We start from the raw sequence: 22,106 nt of genomic DNA, 5'->3' as shown, positions 1-22,106 counted from the left end.
TTTCTAGATTAAATGTGAAGTGGAATATGAGTGACTTCAGTGTTCCATCTTTGGCAAACTTAGCATAGAATTACTGTCTCACTTCAGAAGAAGAACGTTAAATCCTTTTCCATCTGATGAGAACAACTGTTAAGCATACTTTGAGTTTAGGAGAGAGGCACTTGGGTTCTTTAGTTTATGAAGATGTAAAGGTAAATTGTTCTGTTTTTATTTAGCAAACACAGCTTGGTAGCCGATATGTGAACAATTTTCATATAAATTTTAAGAAAAGAAAAACACACACAGACAAAGGCATGCGTCAAGGAAACATGAAATCAGAAAGAATCAGAAAGAAATAGGTTTAGGTTTAATCATAATAAACAGAAAAGGGAAACAAGACCGAGAACAGGAGAAATCAAAGCTTACGTAAACAGACATGGACACAACCAGGTACATGCATGAAATGCAAATCCACAGAGCGGTGGTGTGATAACACTCTGAGATCAAATTTACCTTCACTATCAGACATGGCTCCTTGCAAGTCATCCATCATGAAGGCTATGTCCCGGTCATAGCCACGTGTTCTGGACTCCTCTCTCATATGCTGCTGTACTTCAGGGAGGGAGTGGCTTGAGCCAAACTGGTCCCTTGAGTCGGCCGATATAGGTGGGAGGGGACCGGCCGAGGCCCGTGCCATGCCCATAGGCTGACCGACTGGACTCAAGGGACTCTCCTCCTCTGAGTTCTGTGCCACAATTGGGATGCGTCCCCTGCTTTGACTTATGGGCAGACTTGTTGGCTTGGTTCTCACTGAAGGGGTTGTGAAAGAGGGGTCTAAGGCATCTCCTTCTGTTTTAAGACGCAGAGACGAACTGGATAAGTCTCTTTTTAAGGAGAGGTCTAGTCCATAAACGGAGGAAGGCCTTGAAGAGGGTCTGGATCTGCTGCCACTGGGGTATGCTGTATCATCCTGAAGAGAGGATCGCAAAGTTGGGCTCAGATTGAGGCTCTGCCCTAGATTGAGAGATTGTGCAAGATTAGCCCCAAGGGTAGAACCCAGGTACTTCTGTTGCTCAGTGATGTTCTTCCTCAAACCAAATGTGAGCTCATCCTGCAGTAGCCGTGCTCTTGAGGACAGGCTACTGACTGAAGAGACACTGGATCCCAGGTAGCTACTGTAATCCGGTTCTAGATCTTTGCTTTCTTGGATGGGGGAGAATTTGGTGATTTTAGGGTCCATCAGGGCTTTTTTATGCTTGGCCTGTTTCTGGTAGAGCACTGAAGCAGGAAGCTGCTTAGCGGCTTGTTTCTCCAGAGTCAGCCTGCTGATGCTGTATTTCTCGGTCTTTGGGAAGTGTCTGTAGCTGCTCTCGCCTGGGTAATAGTGTGGCAGACCAGTTAAAGGGTCCAGAGAATCAGTTCCCCTTCGGAACTCCTGCTTGATCTGTTGTTTCAGCAGCTTCAGCTCATAGGGCTCCTCCATGGCATCCTCCTCTGGCTTGTTGTAGGAATGGAGCCTAGAAGATGCCTGCAAAGGCGCAAGGTAGTCTGTCACCTCGGCAGAACGGCGTGCCTCAGCGGCGCGTAGGAGCCGGTCAGCCTTGGCGAGGTCCTTGTCTGGAATGGTGAAGCTGGATGACAGCCCCGCAGAGCTTTTGGTGAGTTCACCAATGTCATCGATTAAGACATAGTTCCTGGGTGTGTGGTGGTCGATGTCGGCGTAGAAGGAGTCGGCTGATATACTGGACATGGGGCTGCTGGCCATGCTGCCCCTCTCCTCCAGGCCCAGCCTCAGGTCTAGGCTGCTGTACTTGCCCGCAAGGTGGGGGACGGCATATGAGGTATCCGTGGAAGAGGAGCCCATCATGAGGGGCTGACTGCGTATGACCTCATAGTTTGTAGTGATCTTTGGTTCCAGGTCAGAAAGCGTGGTCTGCCTGGCTTTCTGCTGCATCAGGAGCATCTGCGAAGTGTGCTGGTAGCTCTGCTGCTGGGACTGCTGGTGGGAGGATTGGGGATAGGACAGACTAGGCACTGAGGAGTAGATTGACTGGGACTGATATGGAGAGACCTGCTGATGGTATAAGGAGGGCTGCTGGTAAAGGGTTTGCTGGGGGTACTGGGTGGTGGCTTGGGTCTGAGGTGCATATGGATACTGGGTGTAAGAACCCCCTGACTGGGCATACTGAGCCTCAGGCTGGGTCTGTGGGGGGATGAACTGGTTGAATTCAGACTGCGGTGCCGTTCTAGGCCGCTCCAGTCCGTGACCATTCCCTCTCGTCTCTCTAATGTTGCTGACCTCGCTGTCGGACATGTAATCCCGCTCCTCTGCCACGCCCTGCAGGTAGGCCCTCTCTCTCTTTTCTCTCTCCTTAAGCAAGGCGTCTTTCCTCCGGTTGATGCCCATCTCGAGGTACCGCAGCTTGGCATCAATCTCCTTCTCCTCTTCATCAAGCTCAGCCTGCTTCTTTCGAAGCTTAGAGGATTCTCGCTCAACAAGGTCAAGCTCCCTGTCAATGTCCTGTAGGATCTTGGCCCTAGCCATAGTGGTGTTCCTGCAGAGGCGACGGCGAGCTGAGCCAGTGCTGTACCCTGTTTGGCTGGCTGCCGACTCCTCCTCTGGTGGCGGGTTGGGGAGAGTGCGTTTCACTTTCTTCTGAGTACCTGAAGGAGTGCTGCTCTGTGAGCCTTTGCCCTGGGAAAGAATAGAAATACAAACATTAACCAAAAAGTGCTAATAGTAAAGAACAGGTGTTCAATTGTTAAATTATATTCATGTTAAATTATGGAGTGATTTGCTGTTCAGAATAGAAATCCAAAGTTACAAATTTGTCACTATAATGTCTGTTTGCCCTGCCTATATCTGTAAACAGAAGCCTACTATTGTAAAATAATGAGTTTTAGAGGGTAATGTACATTTTACACAACTGTGGCAATGCAGAATACCTATCAAATATTACTTTCACAAAGGTAAATTCAATGTACTGTATTCAGTCTCTATAGATCCATGGGAAGTTCATAATTTCCCGCAGGTTTCACTCCGCCATTTTCTACACCTCATATGTTGAAACAGCTTGCTCCAAGCTCCGATCATTCAGGCAGAAAACTAGTTTCTACATCACTGGAGTGGGTTGGTATCAAAATTCTTATCACATAGTGGCATTTGTTTTTCTCAGTGTCCTTTTAACAAGGACAGTAAATTGAGATGATATTCCCACTAAAACAGAAAAATAGCAGTGATATTTCAATAATATGATTCCCTGTGGCATGAACACAGGTATATTGTATGGTACAGACAAAGAGAAAGAATTTAAATTATAGTCATTGGCACAGACAGACTTATTTTCATAATGCATCTGAGCGCTAACGGGAATTTGCTAATTGAATGCCTTAACCCAAATTACTGTAGTGAAGCATATAATTAATTTCTCTGTGAAATAATATTTTGGTGCTATGAATAAAGATAAGGATGCAAGAAAAAACAAATAAAAGTAATTACATTAATTAAACCAATAATTCAACACAGGACTGTGAATACTTTACACAACAAACCAAATACTGTGATTTTTCATTTTAATGAGACTGTAGATGAACCCAAAGAAATCATAGCAGGAGAGGTCAATTTTTGAAGTTGAAGTCAACTATTAAATAGTCAATTATGCAAGTTTGTGCTGCATGAGACACAGGGAACACTGGAAAGGATGATTTGCAGCCTGTTAATGTGTTGTTTCTCACTGTGGGCAAATTACTGAAAACTTCTCTTTACACCTACATATGACACAGAGAAGCCTTGTGTCATTATACAGAAAATCTGCCACACAATACCTGTCATGCAGTCAATCTAACAAATATTACATGTTTGTTAGATTACATATTTGTTGCATACATATTTCAGTTGTTCCTGATACTAATATGTTATTTTATGTTTCCTAATGCAATTATGTTTCAAGTGAAGCTTGCAGCAGGAAATAAATTAGAAGCGGTGTTTTGCTTTTAGGGATGTCAGTGAAGACTGTGCATCATATCTGGGTGTTGTAATTGTACGGGCAAAGTTGCAGCTTCACAAGAACATCTCTCCACACTTTCAGTCTGTCAAACCAGAAGGGAGGTAGGCGTGATCATAAAATTAGAAACAGCAGAGAGAACCAGCTTCATTCAAAAAAAAAAGTACATTTATGCAAGTTTGAAATCAACTACCGGGATTAAATTTCATGCAAAACAAATTTTAAGCAAAAGTATAAACTGGAACCAATGTGTTTGCAATGTTTTCCCAATGTATTCTATATATTCTAATTACTTTATTTCAATAAATAAATCATTTCTTTTCTGATCATAAGTACATCCATATCTACCATTATTTATGTTGGTTTATTCATAAAAAGTAACTTACTGAGTATCCATCTGAATACTGGAAATTGGATCCTGTCCTCTCCTCTGATGTAGGACTCTGTGGCTTGGGATCAGACAATGACCGCTGCATGGCTTTCAGTGTCCGTGGACTTGTGGGAGGTTTAGATGATTCTGCAGTTAGCATTTTCTGCGGTATTGTGTCACCAACAGATTTCTCATACTGAACAAATTCTAAGGATTTGCTTGGGGACAAGGGTGAGATGGGAGAGTACAGAACTTTGGGGGACTTTGGAGGAGAAGGGGCTACTTGGAGGGTGGAGTCTGCTTTAAGGTGTGTACTGTGCCCTATCTCTAAGGGAGTGGGCCGCCTCTTATCCTTCTGAGGAGATGTTTTACCCGAGCCTACTTCTGTCTGGCAACTTGTGCTACCTCCTCTATATGTTTTCTCTGGTGAGGAGATTTGTTTAATCTCCAACTTGGTGTCAACTTGAGCTCTGACTGATGGTCTTTTGATAGTTCCAGAATGGTCCGTCTGTACTGAGATCTCAGCCACAGTCTGGATGGCGATGCTGGACACCTTGGACCCCTGCTTGCTGGAACGAGACCTGCGCCTACTCCTGGCGGGGATGTCCCATTCATCCTGGTCCTCGTCGTCTGTCTGAACACTGGAGTCGACACTCCTCTTGTTTCTCTTTCTCCTGCCTATACAAGCCTTGTCAGCCCCCTCCTCCTCATCAGTTTGAACACCGCTTTCCACTATTTTTCTGGTGAGTGCATCAGTGCCATGCTCATCATATTGGCCAGGTGTCCTGTCAGTGTGGATGGCAAGTTCCTGCCCTTCCGACTCTTTGAGTGGTATTTCAGACTCTGGCAGATTAGAAATATACTGGGCAACACCCTCAGTGGGCACGGTGTACCAGGTTGCATTTTGTTGAAGCTCAAGGCCAGCAACGTTGGATGGAACCCCAGTTTGATCCTGCTCTGGCCAGTACTGGCTGCCTTCTCCCCCTGCATAATGTGCATCTAGCAGGGCCTGCTCAGAAGTGGTTGGTGGATCATAGGGAAACATCTGCCTCATTTTCTGCTCTTCCAGCTGCTGCTGCAGTTGCTGTTGGAGCTGCTGGATCTGCTCCAACTGGAGCTGCTGCTGGGCATAGGTCTCCTGCTGCATCATCAGGTGGGCCTGGCGCTCCTCCTCCTGCTGGAAGAGGAGCTGCTGCTTCATGGTCTGTAGCTCTTCCAGCTCCTTCTGAACTATCAGCTGCTCCTGCTCACGGAACCGTTGGATCTCCTGTCGTTCCCACTCCAACTCCTCCGCCAGACGTAGCTGCTTCATCTTCTCCAGCTCCAGGAACTCACGTTCCATCTGATATTGCTGCGTGCTTTCATCTGTTCCTGGGACCATCGGTGAGGCCAGGGCTTCCAGAGATGCGGCGATTGCCTCCAGTGATGCGTCTGTGTATGAGCCAGGCATGGTCGTTGCTGTTGGAACAGCCTCTGTGAAAGCTGGAGAAAGCCCTTCCTTTGACAAACCTATTTCCTGGCTTACTGCTGCTTGTTGCTCTGCTGCTGTGGTGGTGAAGAAACTGTAAGACCTTGGGAGGGGGTGGTCTTGCAGACTTGAGAGAGACGGCATAGTGTCACTGGTATGCATTCCAGACAAAGAATTGTATGTCGTACTAAATATTGATCCTGGCTGGGTGGTGATGGCATATGTGGAGGGAACAGGTGCTGCTACGGATGAATACACAACCCCATTCGAGGACCGTAACATGCTATTGGTACCAAAGTGTGTTCCCACCACAGGGGTTATTCTGGCTTGGGAATATTGGGGAACAGTCATAGAAGGATATGCTCCAGTGCCCCTGCTTGAGTAGTCCATAATTTCACCTGTAATAATAGGTTCACATATAGCTCAGTCCTCAAAAAACAATGCATTTTTAAAACTGTAGATCGAAAGTCATGCACATCCAAAGGAAAGAATGTCAGAGAGCATGCAAAAAGCACAATTCTGATTAGAACCATGCAACAGAAAAAAAAAAAATTGTAATATGCATGCATGGAAAAACTGAGAAAAAAAGAAAAATATTTGGCAAATTATGTATATCATATTTCTGTCCAAAATACAAAAGGATACAAAAATGCAAAAACCAAACAAAATGCAAAAATAAAGAAATAATATCAACCAGGAATAAGTGGAGGCAATTCAAAATGATACTTCAATGAAAGATCTGTTGCACCACAATCATACTGACCTGTGGATAATTTCCCAGATGTCAAGTCTACTGCACCCTCTGTTGCTCCATTTTGATAATCATAACTATTTTTGCTTTTGTAGAAGAACAACCCAGCCTCTGCTAAGTTAGTATCAGACATAGAGGATTTCATTCCACCAAAACCTTTCATGCTGTAGGGTCCAGAGCGATTGTACTGGTAATGATCATCTCTATATCCAAACCGGTCCTCAGGTAGTGCAGTTGTGGGCTGCTGTGTTGTACAGCTCCCAGCAAAAGGAAGCTTGTACACAACATCACAGCAAACGACCCGTTTCCCAGCAGTAAGATCCACAGGTTTGCCATCATCTTCCACGACAGTGGTGACCACTGCAGAATTAGACCCATTAACAGCAACCATCGTTTGAATGGGCTTTGTTGTGGTCAGGTCTACAGCACTTGCAAGCCCAGCCTCATTGTGTGCAAGGTGACCACTGATGTGATCTGATAAGGAAGCTGGAGTAAGAGGAGACCTTGATGTGTCTGCACTGGTAATGGCTCCAAAGGAAAGATTAATGGGGGCTTCTGTATTAAAATTAGTTGTAGGTTGTGAATCTATGGGTCGATATACTATCTGGGCAACTGGTTCAAATGATCTAGATGTTGTGAGCTGTAGGGGCATTGAAGTGGTATGGCCTAGATTGAGTGGTCTGTTGCCTGCACAGGATATTGTGGCTGTGCAGGTGACAATGGTTATGTTATCAGTCCCAATTGACAAAGATGACAATGGCGTTGCTTCTGTGCTTAGGTTAACAACCACTGACTGCACAGCACTAGTCTGATGCCCACTGGCATCAGCTGAAATGGAGTGGCCTCTTGAATCTGTTGCAGACAAATCCAACCCTTTATCTGTCATTTCAGCATCCTGTTTCAATGTACGAAGATCAACAACATCCCCAGAGTAGTAGATCTTTCCATTCTCTTTTGGTATTGGTTGTGCTTTTGGAGTTCCTTGGGCAACAGTAACAACTTCAGTGGCTGTTCTTGTAGCAGGCACCAGAGGTGTCACAGGTATCTTTTCTCGAACTACAGATACTGTTGTCCTTTGGACTTCTGTTGTCACAACCTGGGCTACAAGGTTAGGCAGAGGTACCACAGGCTGTGTTGAGGTTGACATTGAGGAGTATATCTGACTCATGCTTGAAACTACCTTATCAGTCCCCTGTATTTCTACTGAATTTGTATAGTGCGTATATGCAAGTGGTACTGCTGCTTGTGCTATATGTTGCATTGGGGAAACCAAAGCTGGACTTATTGGAGCCTGGGTAATAATGCCTTCAACAGGAGTACCAGGCTCAGATGGTAACGTAATGACCACATATGTCTCATGTAATGAGTTCCCATACCTTGGGGACAAAGGTGATCTGGGTGAGGTTGCACTCGGCTTATACTCAACTGGGGTGCTCAGATTCAGGGCCATAGTAGTTGTGCTTGGTGGGGGTGCAGGTCTTGCTTGTATCATAGCTATTGCTTGACTTGCTGGTTGGACCACTGCAGGTTTTGGAGCAACAGGAGGTTTCACGCTTTCACCTGGTTTGTGACTGAATGTTAAACCTACTGGGATGGATGCAGGTTTTGGTGGTATGGGTGGGGGTACATGGTGTCTGTAAGTAGGGGCCGCTGCATTCCTTAATGTTGAGTCTGGAGTTGTTATTGTTGCTTGTATCACTGTCACAGCTGTTGAAGCTGACACCGATGCAACAGCTGGTATGATTGGTGGGGTGCTAATGGAAGGCTTTTTAGGGTAAACAGCTGGCTTAGGCAGGGTAGGGGGAGGTAGAGGTGGAGGTGGAGGGGGAGGAGGGGGTGGCACAGCATTATCTATATCTGCCTTTTCCTGAGATGACCCTCTGAGCAGCACTGCCGGTTTGGGGGGTATTGGGGGTGCAGACGTATGTGTATGAGTTGTAGAGACAGTGGCAGAAACAGCAGTTGACACTATGCTGGAAACAGCAGGAGCATAATGGGGTACAGTAGGTATAGCGGAAACACTTGCAATACTGGTTTTAAGGCTAATAACTCCAGTTACAGGGCAGATATTTGTCACTGATATATCACTTGCCACAACAGGTTCCTGTGCAGACTGCATGACAAGAGGTAAAAGAGGGGGAGTAACTGTAGCTGGCATATTAGAAATATGTCCTGACACAACATTTTCATGTATTGAAGACCTTGGTTTACTAAGATCCTCTACCATTGATTCTATACCCAAAACTGCAGGTTGCGCAGTCTCAGAGGGTGAGGATGTCAAGTCCAATGGGGTGGAAACTGAACTCGAGACACAAGCTGCAGAAACACGTGGTGTTTCTGTAATAGCTGGAGACGTTGTGACTGATGGTGGCAATGGTGGTGGAGGTGGAGGGGGTGGTGGGGCAATTTCAGTTGGAACTGAAATTGGAACAGGTGCTGCCTCTGGTGCTGAGACTTGAACTGGCACCGGCGTTGAAGCTGCAACTGCGGCTTGAGCTGGAGCCGGAGCCACAGCTGGAGCTGTAACCTGAACTGGAGATGGAGCTGAAGGAGAGACTGGAGATGGACTACTCGCCACAGATGTTTGCTCTTTCATCACAGTCTCGCCAGCTTGTGAGGCCTCAGTTGGTTTCACCTTTTCCTGTTTTTGGGCTATACTTTCTTCCTCTTCAACATCTTCTTCTCCGGAGGAACACTGGGTTATTTTCAAGTCTGGTATAGGATAGAGTGCCCTATTGGAAGAGGTGTCTAAAGAAACAGTCATGTCGTGTGTGTTATTCCTAACAAGAGCTTCAGCTATTACACCTCCCTCTTGATTGTCTTCTGCACCGCTTTCAGGGGGGGTTAAAACCATGTCATTTAATTCAGGAACTGGCTGGGTTGGGCTTGTTCCAGGTGTCAGAATAACTCTTTGTCGCTTCATTAGTTCCTCATAAGCTGCCTCAGCATCCAGTAGTGGTTTCCCATCCTTAGTTGGCGGAGTTGTGGAAATATTCACATAGGTAGGCTTACAAGTGATGGCTGGCAAATCCATATCTTGCTGTGGCTGAGATGGTGTCTTAACTGGTTGTGTTTGCTGAAGTCCCTGTTCTTTAAGAATAATTTCTTTCCTTTTCTGCATATCTTCATAGGCCTCGTCTGGGGATTTCAGTTTCTTCACAGGTTCTTGCACAGAAATTTTGCTTGATTCTTGTTTCTGGGCCACATAGTTTCCAGTGACCTTGTTCTCAACTAATGACTCATAAATGTAGTCTTCGATCAGCATGCCACCATAAAGAGGCTCTTTCTCAAGTTGCTCTTCAGTTTCCTTCTTACCTTGAAGAGTTTTAACATTCTGCATCATCTCCTCATAGGCCTCATCTGCACTTTTTAATGATTTATCCATGTCATTGGTCATTTCAGTATTCTGTTCTTCAGTTGGAGAGTAGAGTGAGACTGATGTTGGCAGCTTGTACACTTTTTGGACAGCGATGATTTTGTCTGGGTGGATCTCAAACCCCTCAGGTTCCGACTCGATACTTGGGGAATATTCAGAGCAGGATGATTTGTGAAGCTCTTCCATCTCTGCTGCTTGCCGCAACTCCTCTGTTGGGGAAGCATCCTCAATGGGGGAAAGATTACTTGGTGGTGTTTTAGGATGCTCTCTTCTCCTTTGTGCCCGAAGTTCCTCTTTGTCTTTTTTGGACTTTTTGCTGGAGCTCTTTTTCACCTGCTGTTGATCAACCTCCCTCTGCTTTTCCTGTTCCCTGAGAAGTTCCTCCTCCTCTCGCATCTCCTCCTCTTCGGAGGAGTCCTCGATAGTTGGGAGCACCTGACCATGCTGTCTGTGCCTAGCCTTCCGGTGTTGCTTGCCCTCTCCACTTGTCCTTTTGTGGCTCGGACTGCTGTCACTGTCCTCATCGAATGAGGACACTGAGGTGGGGGATGTTCCAGGGGTGAAGCTGGATGCATGCAGACTGGATGACTCACCTCTTGATCTGTCTTCAGGTGAATCAGTGAGGCTCTCCATTTCCAGCTCCCCTTCCTCCGTTCCCTGCCGTACTGTGGCTCCTGCATTATATGGAGAGGCAGTGGTGTTGTTGAGCTCAATTGTTTTGAAGCGTCGGAGTCCCCCTCCGCTATCAATGGAGGGAGCCTCCCCTTCCTGGCTCTTCGTTTCCCTATTCTTAGAGTCAGAACTCTCCTCACACTCTTGCTCTTCACTCTCTTGCCATGAATGGCGCCTCTCCGGCTCAAGCTCATGGCTGACACTGCTCTTTTTCAGGAGTCGCTTGCTTTTCCCAGATGTGCTTTTGCATTTAACTTTCTTGTCATCTTGCTCCCGCTTTTCCTCCTCTTCCTTGATCTGTTTCCGTATGTAATTGTCCTCATCCTCCGATGCATCCTCATCTGCACTCATCTCCATGATCTGTTTCCTAATAAAGTCCTCTTCATCTCCAGAGCCAGGGCTATCCAGTTTATATTCCTCACTGCTGGTTGATGCAGCGCTGATTTTCCTTCTCCTCTGCTGGAGAGGTGAGGGCTCACTCTCACTGCTGTCCTCCACAGAGTCATAGCGCTGCCTTCCCTCTGGCAGTACGTGTAGCTTCTTGCGCTCTTTCTTCGGGGCAGTAACAATGGGAGCATCTTTCACTGCAGATTTACCCACCTCTCTGGTATCTTCTAGCTCACCCTCTTCCGAGCTGAATGATTCTGCTGATATTGGCAGTGTCTTTGGCCTGTGTTGGTCTTGCTTCTGGTCATGGACGTTGCTTGCATTCTCATTCTTGTCTGTGCTTTTCTGAGCCTCTAATATAGAAAGCACTGTACTTTCTAACTTGGCCAAGTCAGAGGGACTTGTTGGACTGGTTTCTGGGGCATCTCCATCCTTCTTCACAGGTTCTTTCAATAGTTCATTTTTTTCACTCGGAATGATGGAGGGAGTCTCGCCAAGGGAATCTGTGATGACCTCAGATGATACTGAAATTTCAGATTTATTGTCTGCTTTCTCCTGCAAAAGAGTAATGAACAATATATTAGGATATATTCAGGCAGCAATTAAACTTAAAACTAGTTCTCTGTACAAATCAATATGTTCTGTTTTATTGCTCCATTTAGAGTGCATAAAATATGCACAAAAAGTGCTGTAAACTATAAAATAACATAAGCTTTATTTTCCAACATGCATACAGTAGTGCTCAAAGATGACAGCCGCGAAGCTAACCTCAGTTTCGCCTGTCGGCTCCTTTATGGTCTCCCTGGTTACTGCTTCAGCTTTCTTTGCCCCTTCTGTTATTTCACCCGTCCTAGCCATGTCCGCAGGTTTCTGGGGTGGCGTCTGATCATTTGTGGCCAGCCTTGTTGGTTCCTTAGCAGGGGAGGAAGTGGCAGGCTTAGGGGCCATAGCAGGACTGGCAGGCGCAGCTGACTCAGTGTTCACTGCATTTTGTTCGACGGGTGCAGGTTTAGGTGGGCTGGGCTCTGTGGTGACTGGCTCAGCCATTTGCGGTTCTGATTGCTTTGTAGGAGAGGTTTGAAGCTTGGTGGGTGCTGGCTGCTGGTTCGCCGGCTTTGTTGGTGCAGGCATTGGTGGTGGCATGTCCCCCAGCTGACCAGCAAGGGCCCTCTGAGTCTGGCAGTTCAAACAAAGCCATTCTTTCTGCAAAGTAGGAAGCAACACAAAAAGTTGAATACAGTATGTTTCAACGGAATAAGCATGTATTTGCATCTCAGTACAAGATGAAAAACCAAGAGAAACACAGGAAATTGGTTTGTGGAAAAAACACAATATTCTATATGACAAATCAGTGTGACTGACTAATGCTTGATAGTAATCACACACAATCAAGCATTTCAAGTGTAATCCCTCACAAGCATTTCAAGTATGTACTTCTTGGAGATGTTTTTCCCCAATCTTATTTATAAATATACATTTTCCGCTGAGTTTACTATGTGTTGGCCATCGAAAATGAGAAACAAATTAAATGATACAGGTACAGTACAACCAGTGCCACACAAAGGCAGAATTATATATTTAAAGCACAGGTGTGCATTTCTTTCAAAGAGTCAATTTCTCCAGTATTTTAGATCATAGTCTAATAAAATTAAAATGGGGGAGAAATAAGCCAGTCTATGGAAGTACACCTATGTTTAATGTTTTCACTCATTTATACAAAATGCAAAACAGGCACATTCTATAGTAAATTAAGCAGAAAGCAGTTGCATTGTCAACAGAATTACATTACATTTTATGGCAACAAAATGGCTGCCTATCTTGCACTGCCTATCTTGCCTATCTTAACTGTGTGATAAATTTACATTCTATGCCACTTCCAACCATTTCTGCAGAGCTGTGTACTGTACTGTAGATGCATTGTACTATTCTCCTGGCATACTCAAGAAAATACGTATAACACATTGCAGTGTGCTGTGGTTTTTATTCTTCTGTTCTGCTTACTGCAGAGGGCTTGGTCTGCCAGTAGACAGCAAGAACCAGATTTCACCAAGCGACCATAATTTTCCGTCTGATTAGCTCTCAATATTCGTATTCCAGATGTTGACATGCTTCACATCCTTCACCTTATTGTATCAGTGTGCGTTCCCTAAGCACTCTATGCACAGTGAGATCATTGAATTCAGATGTGGAGCTCTGTGATAATGAATGTGTACTTAAAAACATAAAATGCATAGTAACAAAGCAATCAGCCAATACTTAAAGTTCCATAGTTTGAACCCCTTGACCAGGTACTAAAGGGATGCTCTGTGCAGTCTTCCTTGCAACAGCTTATATCTGACTGCAGTTTCTGACTACATAAACTCTGTGGTTTCGCATCAAACTGATCTTTTTAAGCCTACATCACACGCTAGCTAATTTATTGAGTACATCCATCCACTGGATATGTTAACACATGGGTGAGGATGCGGGCTTGGGATGTTAATGGAAGTTTAAAAAGGGACACAAGGCAGTAATATAATGTAATTTATCTATTTCTTCTCAGCAATACCTCTGAATTCAAATACACAAGTTGAGTATACAAGAATTCAAACCCACAAACCATGGTTGATCATTTACGGGCATGTGGTTGCAAAGAAACATCATGTTGCTAATTGAATTTGTACTTGTTACAAATTTATAACACCACAATAAGTCAGGAGATCAAACTCGAGCTTGTGGTTGAAACATTCAAGTAATGCAGTAGCTTAAAGTGGAATGATGTGCTGAATGAAACCGAGTCTGGGTCAGTGCTTACTATACCCTGGTGTCCTGCAGCATGATGCATTGCTCAAGGAGGGAGAGTTCCAGTTATTCCATATTTCAAAGCAGAATTAATATTGTAAAGTGAAATGTTTTTGATTATCATTTAGCTCACAGCTCACACTGTGGAGGCTTGGCAAACACTTTACGTTCTGGAATAAACTGATTTATTACTACCTAGCAACTAGTTTGCATCTAATTAACTGACAGCATATAGCTCAGCCTTAATATCTTGACGAAACAACGAATGCTAAAGATATTGGGCATGGTTGAAAATGTGGAAAAGAGTCTAAGTACATTAATATGAGTGACCTGCATTACCTCTATGTTCCTGCTTTCTCTGGGCGCTAAAATGACAGTGATATGAGGAATAATGAAGCAATGATGATATCCTTTCTCAGCTAATTATACTGCACTTCCCAATAATTGAGTTCAATTATGGTCATCTTAGATCTCTTGAAAAATAATTGTTCTTTGCTTAATTACATTTCATGATACCACTTTAGTAGATGTCAGACTTGTGTTGAGGTTATGTTACTTCACAGTTCATATTTATCCTGCTCATCTTTGCTATGACAAAAATACATAACACAGAATACATCTACATAATGATATGCAAATGGTAAATTAAGATTTGGTGCAGCATGATTTTGATAAAACAAAGAAACATGGATGACGATATGCACATACACAAAAATATGCATACACAGCAATATTCATTATAAAATTTGCATTGATCAAATACATTAAACTCTGAGAGATACATGTGGCGCATATTGATTTAACCCTGATCATTTTGCTTTTCATCTCCCGACATGATTGAATTACTGGTGCTACTTCAATGAACAGCTCATAGACAGTTGTACTGTATGATTCAAAGAACTGCCGTGTTTGAGGACACGAGTGTTTGGGCATGTGATCTATTCTACAAAATGCAGTGATCTGTAAAATGCAGTGTGATTAGACCACGGGTATCAGAAGTCATAAAAGACTTCAGTGTCTGCTCAGTTTAGGTGTGTTTCAGCAGCAGTAATTCATTTACTGTAAGTCATTGATTGGCTGGAGAATCCATCTTATTCTCAATCTTATTGACTGCTGGTTGAAAGGTAACCACAAATACATGCAGACATCGCAGCCCCCCAGGACTTGAGTTTTAAAACCCTGGCTCAGACCTTTCAATTCAAGGCTGCAGTGCATGCTCTAGTGCCTCTGTAGAACTGGTGACAGCCAGCCATACTGGTCAAAGTGCACATGGATCTCTGAATGATGGACAACATTTCATAGCCATGGGGTGCGTTGAGAAGGTGTTGTTTTAATGTGTCTCTGTCCTTTTCATTAGTGCACCTTGCATAGGGACCAACAAATCAAATGGTGATAAAATAACCACTACCTTATCTTTGAGCGGTTTTATTACCCTATAAGTGATGGTTATTTCCCCTCACTAGGAGGAAGGAAACCTAGTTTACTAGCAGGGCTTAGATGGGAGAGAAACCATAGAATGGAAATGTCTGGGACAGAGGTAAACAAAAGAAACCACAAGCAGTCTGGGGCCTCTTTTTAATTCAAGATTGATGCCATTGTCATTAAATTTGACAGCATGTAGTTAAGAAAGGGCTATGTCTTTCTTATACAAGAAGCACTGTTGATGTTAACCACCACTATCTCATATTGTTTCAGAAAAGAAAAAAAAATTACTTGCTTAAATTTGCTTTTCAGAATTAATTAATAGAGTGAGGATTTAAAAGTCAATATGCAAGAGCACTTGGCTGACAAGAATATAATCCTAAAAACAACGAACAGCAAAACCAAGTGACATTTTCATGTTATTCTGCCTGATTCCAAAGAATCACTTTGACAGACAAATGTATCTTTTTCAATGTTAATCATAGATTATTAAGGTTGCTTTCTGCATTGATGGCAGTTATAATATTTATACTGTAAGCAGCTAGATTATTGAGTGCCCAGCAAAATGTAATTTACTCTCAATAAATCTGCTAATCTTCCCACACAATAGCTTTTTTGGGAATTTGAGTTGTATTATTTTTCTTTGGAAAAACATTTGCAATTGATCCTGAGTCATACTGTAAAACTATCTTAACTACATTGTTATGGATGGGGTTTACAATAATAACTGCACAAAACAAGGATACTAATCAACCAATTTGTAGACATATGAAACATTAGAATCTCTGATATTTCAACATTTCAAAAAATCATAATTTGTATTGCATGATTCCTACTGAAGTGGTTGTTAAAGTACAGTATTTTAAGAATACACCCAAAGAAATTCTGCCATATTTAGTATGCATTGGGCAAATGGAACTACAGGAATAGAAGTGGTATAATTCCCTGGAGCGAGGCTCCTTTCATTATGTTCCAGCTCACCAACATAAAGCAGTCTATTGATTTTGCCCCAGAACTTGATTCTTATAAGTGCGTATTTGTTTCTACTTCACTAAATAATTTAGAGTAATGCGCTTTCAGAGTGGGTCAAAGATGAATTCTGATACCCAATTTGTTTACAGTGAATCAAAATGTTGGACTTAATGCACCAAATGATATTAACTGCGTAATTCAACAGACTCAAAATGGAGCTAAGGTATACAATAAGTGTACATGTTATAAAGGGTTAAAATGTAAAAATCAGAATATAATGTTTTGCCTGACAGTGCCTGACAGAGATGAACTGTCATTGTCAATTTGCAATGTAAATGACTTGGGATCAGAAATGACCAATCGAATCTGCAAAACAACCTCATTAATGTACCTCTGATCGATTATCACATTGATTATTACTAGTCCCTCTGTGCAATAACTGCTCAGAAAAAAGCTCTTCTGCTCATGGGGAGACCTTGTCTCAATTCTTCTCTTTGTGAAGATAAAAAGAAAAGCTTTCAGAGCACTGGCTAAATATAGCTGTGTCTGTGTCTCTTACCTACATTGACAACTTTCCTTTTCTACAGTATACTTAAAAAGAAAAAACTGAATTGTGATTTAGCTGTGGAAGACATATTTTTCTGTTACTGCCGCAGGTCAAAGGATTGGGTTTTAGATTGAGTGAATACAGGTACAAGTGCGTAACTAAATCAAATCAATGATTTATGAATGGATAATTGTGTCTCTTACTGTGCAGTGTATCATTCTGATGCTTTCAACTAAAAAAAGTACTTGAAAGCATTTAAAAATAATTCAAACAAATGATCCATTAAACCATATTAAATTACTTCCAGTGACTTCTACCAGCATAAGAATCATACCTTTTCTGTTTTCATATGTTACACATGTTGAGGCTTTTTAAGGCAACATGCTCATTGCTCAGTGGAAATGATTCACTAAATTGAATTTTGTGGCCGTGATTCATTAAATAAACATCTGAACACCAGGAGGAAAATAAGTGGAACTGGTGACTCATTCTGATCAAACAACAGGAGGAAGTAGCTCGTCAGTCCACTGAAGGTAACCTGATCAATAACCTGATCAGTTCTGAGCATGTTGATTAACTAGCTGGTGGACAAACTGAGCTGGGTGACCATCACCAGTTAGAGTAAGAAGAGTATATTATCACCCTCTAAGCTACTTTCCCTTCTTTCTTCTCATTCAGTCTCCAACTCCTTCTCTCTCTTCCTTTTACTGTCACTCCTTTGTTCTCACTCTCTCTTTCTCTCCCCATTTCCCTCTCTATCTATCCCTCTGGGTTTAACCTGGAACTTTGTCAATTCAGTCACCCTACAGTGATCCCACAACGAGAGGCTCATCCTAATCAGCACTCCATTTCCATAATTCTCCCATGAGGAGCCACCATCACGCCTCTATCATGGTCCAACAGAGCCTGTGTCCTGGGAGTTCATTGTAAACAACTGGATAAAACATGCTAATGACTCAACAGAATCTGACCTGGATCTCCATTTAGTATCCAAAAGCACCCCAGATCAGTTATGTTCTCCAAAACAAAGCTGTACTCTGAGATGTATATTAGTGTATGTTGCACGTTTCTGTTCCCTCCCCTATGCTTATCTGTATGTTCTGTTCTAACATGGATAAACAATTCTCATCCCTGATTCAATTGGATGGGAAAAACGTTTCAGCATCCAGGTATTTTACTGTAACAAAGGTAGGTAAAGGGAATTTCTTGAGATTTCAGATCTCAGATTTCAGAAATGATATGTTGCCCCTCACAACGTAACAGGAAGTCCACTGAAATCGGACTTTACTAGTAATTGTTTGCTTTCTCATGCCTACAGCCGTGGTTTTCGGAGAGGGAGAGAGGCAAATCTGCTCTCAAACACATGGTTTGGCTGACGGCCATTCATCTTCTTTAATTAAAGGCAGTGTGTAAAGGCCACTGGGCACAGGGAGAAGAGCACAGGGGATGGGGACTAGTCTAACTGTGGTGCTAGCTTTATGGCTCCTGTAGGAATATTTTCACATGTGATATGTCATTCATATGACTGCAAGGTCATTTCCAGCATGAGCAGAACATATTCAGCTTCTGCCCTATCACAGATCTATGCCCATCCAATCCCTAAACCTATGGTCTTCTATACCTGAAAATACAGAAATATGCTATTTAGCACCAATGCATCCATCCTCTGTGACACCCATTCACCATACCCCAGTATGCATAGATTTGCTGATGTGTACATTTGCCATATTGCTTTTTCCTGTCTGCAGTTGCCATTAGCTTCAGATAAGCCATTCAGCACAAAGATGGCAGCAGATAGTGAAATCAAAGCTGACACAATCACAAGCCCCAGGGTGTACATTGTAAATTCTCAACCCACCAAACACCCCCCCCCCCCCCCCCATCCGCCCCCACCCACAAACAGAAATGTCAGCTCACAGCCATGGTTCTGCATTTGCAATCCAGAGCAACTCTGCAGCCACAAAACATTCTCAAATAAAGACAGGAAGTGCTTCCTAGCCAATTGTCAGCTTTCTAATGGTACATCTGTTAAAAATAATGGCTCACACACAGGGCTCTAATATTCCAACAAAGGTGTCTAAAGACTAAGTAAAACTGTGTGGGTGGACATACTCTCTGAAGCTATAGGGCTTGCCATTTTTATAGGGCTTTGCAATTATTTATAGGGCTTTGCCCTTTCTAAAAGACAAAAAATTCTGAATTTCAGTCAGCTGCCAGGACGGAATTTTCTCCATTTAGACTTTCTCAAAATTACTGTTTCCTTTGAATGCCCTTCCATCTAGAGTATACTGTATTTGTTAAAAAGCAGGGAGCTGAGCAAAAACGGCTACTGCCAGAAAAAGGAATAATCAGTCAGAAATCATTGGACTTTTGCCCTTGTGTATTGAATACTTAATTGTATTTTATAGAGCTATGGATTAGCTGTACCTTAACTGCTGTCTGCACATTGTACTGTATAAATACATATCACATTACATGGAGAAAAATATATAAACACCCTTATACTGTATAGCATTTATAATTTATCCAGTGCCTTAAGCCACAATTGAATTGGCAAATAGCAAGGGTCATCGTGGTTGTTGTCACAGCAATATCTGAGGATTTTTTTGTTTTGTTTTATTTATATAGCAATAGGTATTGATAATTCAACATGCCCAGGCAATACTGGCAAAGTTTGAATTTAATATCATTTGAAAAGTGATTTCTGCAATGTTGCCCCATTGTTCCACTGTTCCAGTAGAACGTGTGTTGGCACCTTATCCATTTCCTGGCAGGCACCTCTGGCAACAGCTGCTGCCCACTAATATACTGCATTTTCAACAGGCCCCAAGACAGGCATCTGAGTAAATCAGGCCCCAATGACAGAGAATCCTAATCTGTAATAAGCAGAGTGCTCTGGTTTAACAACAAAAAGCAGCCCTCTGACCCTACCAGCCTGACAAATGGCAAATCACTGAGCCTTTGATGAGAGATCACACAGTTCTGCCATTACTGAGGCCAAACTCCAAATAATTTATCATCAGGTATTTTTTTCTTTTTGAAGCTGACCAATAGTATTCAGAACATTTTCTTGTTCCATTTGCTGGCAAGTCATGTTGCTGATGAAAATAACAAAAATAGCACAAAGAAAAAATACAGGTCTCGCTGCGTTGTGTGGATGTGTGTGTGTGTGTGTGTGTGTGTGTGTGTGTTTGCATAAAGTACATATGTAGCATGTAAGTAATACATTCTAAAAAATGAATAGCTGCATTACAAATAATTTTGTATAGTTCATGGTTTGCCAATATTTTAAAGAGATAGCAAAGGTTTTGCATAAATATCGATAATAATGAATAACTGCATCATATTCTAAACATGATGGATAAACTACTGCTTTTCCTTGAACAGTGTCAGTGTTTCTTTTTAGGATTCAGGATTTTTACCTTGAAATCGTTCTAAAATGTTATGGCATAAATATGATGCACTGGCAATCTCTGTTTTTGTGCAACTTTGCCAAATTTGAGGTCCTTTCGCAGTATTTGATTTTGTAAAATGTGTTTGGGACAATGTGATCAGGTTTCAGCAGAGCATTTGGTGCTAGTTAGCTACTGCAATGGTGGAGGTGAGGAGGGAAAAGTACAGCAGTGAAATGACAAGCTGACTGGTCACAGTCAATCTCCAAAATGCTTTTCCTTGCTGGCGACAGCTATCAAACAGTGTGAAACTGTAAAACGGATTTGAACGAAAAAAACTGAGGAGAGACGGCACGATTGAGGATGGAGCAGAGGAGGAGACATCTCTGATTGTAAACACTAGACCACAGCAGGGCTAAAAAAAATCCTGCATATTATGCTACACTCTTTTAAAAAAGGGTTCTGAAATGCTTCTTTGACTTGATTCCACAGAGGAACCCTTTTTACCTCATAATGGAACCCTCTATCAAAGGTGTGAAGTGTGAAATGTCTCAGACAAAGAACAATTTGCCTGACCCTAACTAGATAGAGTTCGTTTATGATATCACGGCGTTCCTATTGGAACCATTTTTTCTGAGTGTAATTATACTCACTGCTTATAAAAACGGGCTGGAGTGAGGTCTCATTACCACAGGCCCAGTTTCTCCCAGCACCTCAGCGCCCCAAAGCAGCTTAAGAACAAAATGGCTGAGTCAGCGGCAGGTAACTTCTCTCTATTGCTTCTCTCCCAGGATTATTTTTAGTGTTCCTTAATTATCATGGTGGCTTCTGTACACAAGATCTGTCGTCTCTGGCTCAGCCTATAGTAAATGGTAGAATACCTCTTAATAACTGTGGGCCTCTGCACAGTGTGTGGAATTTCAAATCACAGCTAATGTAGCCTGTCAAAGATCTCAAAGAACATATGCAAGTTCCATAGGTTATTATTCTTGCAAAGCATGTTTCATTCATTGTACAGGTAGGAGCTGGCAAACACACAGTGTTGTATAAATTCTGAAGTAAAGGAAAATATGTGACACGCTCTATCAAATCAATGTTTATGTAAAAATGTTCATTTTTGGCTGTTAGGCTTTCATCTTAATTTTGTTGAACAATACAGTATCTTGGCTTATTCAGAGTAAAAATCTAGTTTTTAAGCCTTTAAATGCAAGATGTCAAAGTGAAAGTAACACCCCCGAGTTGAGCATTGTTTGGAGGCTAGCCAGCTTGTCACCAGTCATCAGTCTCTATGCAGTCACACTCATGACCACTAGCGACCACTTTAATGTGTTGGCTTTCAAGATGTGTATGTCTCCATGTTGAATTCAGTTAAAAAACATCGTTTTAAATGTTTAAAATGGAAGATTACATGGTAACAAAGTGTTGTGTCATTTTGAGGCTAGCCAGTCACCATTCACCAGTCACGATCAACCACATCAGCTGCATTTGTGAACATGTTAATGTATTTGCTTTCATGGTCTGTATGTCTCTTAATGTCAAGAGTAAATGTTCAGAGTAAGAATATTGTTTTAAAGGGATTATACATAAGATGAAAATGTTTATACATAAGATGGTGGCACTCAAATTGAAACGGGACACAACTCCCTTGATATCTGGAGTAGAGAGATAACTTTCAAAACAAAATACATTTTAGGGTCAATGCAACTGATTTTGATAGAGCAGGTCACAAATGATTACATTTCATTATTGATAAAGACCAGCCCAGAATGATGGCCTTAGTCTGTGAAATTCTCTGGACTAGCCATGGCCAGTTTCCTTAGACATTACAGAGATAGAGATAACAATAATTCAATGAACTGTGGAATACTAAGGAATATTTTGTAATAATGCAAACAATTTCACTCCGAATAATGGAAGCTAAAAGCATTTCAGTGCAATAAATAGCAGTAATACAATCCTGCAAGCATAAGTAGCATCATCTGTTC

General features: G+C 42.4%; 1 protein-coding gene across 1 annotated transcript in view; it reads right to left on the bottom strand.

The window, feature by feature from the left end:
• Positions 1-22,106, bottom strand: part of pcloa (piccolo presynaptic cytomatrix protein a) — a 76,731-nt gene that overhangs the window by 40,299 nt on the left and 14,326 nt on the right. The window contains exons 4-9 of the mRNA XM_061250694.1: positions 15,897-15,899; positions 11,776-12,210; positions 9,402-11,562; positions 6,585-9,320; positions 4,370-6,219; positions 493-2,674 (exon numbers count right to left, since the gene is read on the bottom strand). Coding sequence (XP_061106678.1) covers positions 493-2,674; positions 4,370-6,219; positions 6,585-9,320; positions 9,402-11,562; positions 11,776-12,210; positions 15,897-15,899 — 9,367 coding nt within the window. The remainder of the gene's footprint in view (positions 1-492; positions 2,675-4,369; positions 6,220-6,584; positions 9,321-9,401; positions 11,563-11,775; positions 12,211-15,896; positions 15,900-22,106) is intronic.

This window comes from Conger conger, chromosome 8 (assembly GCF_963514075.1).
Source record: "Conger conger chromosome 8, fConCon1.1, whole genome shotgun sequence".
In the NCBI taxonomy this organism is placed as follows: Eukaryota; Metazoa; Chordata; class Actinopteri; order Anguilliformes; family Congridae; genus Conger; species Conger conger.
The sequence above is the reverse complement of the archived record's forward strand: the minus strand, read 5'-3'. Positions and strand labels throughout refer to the sequence as shown.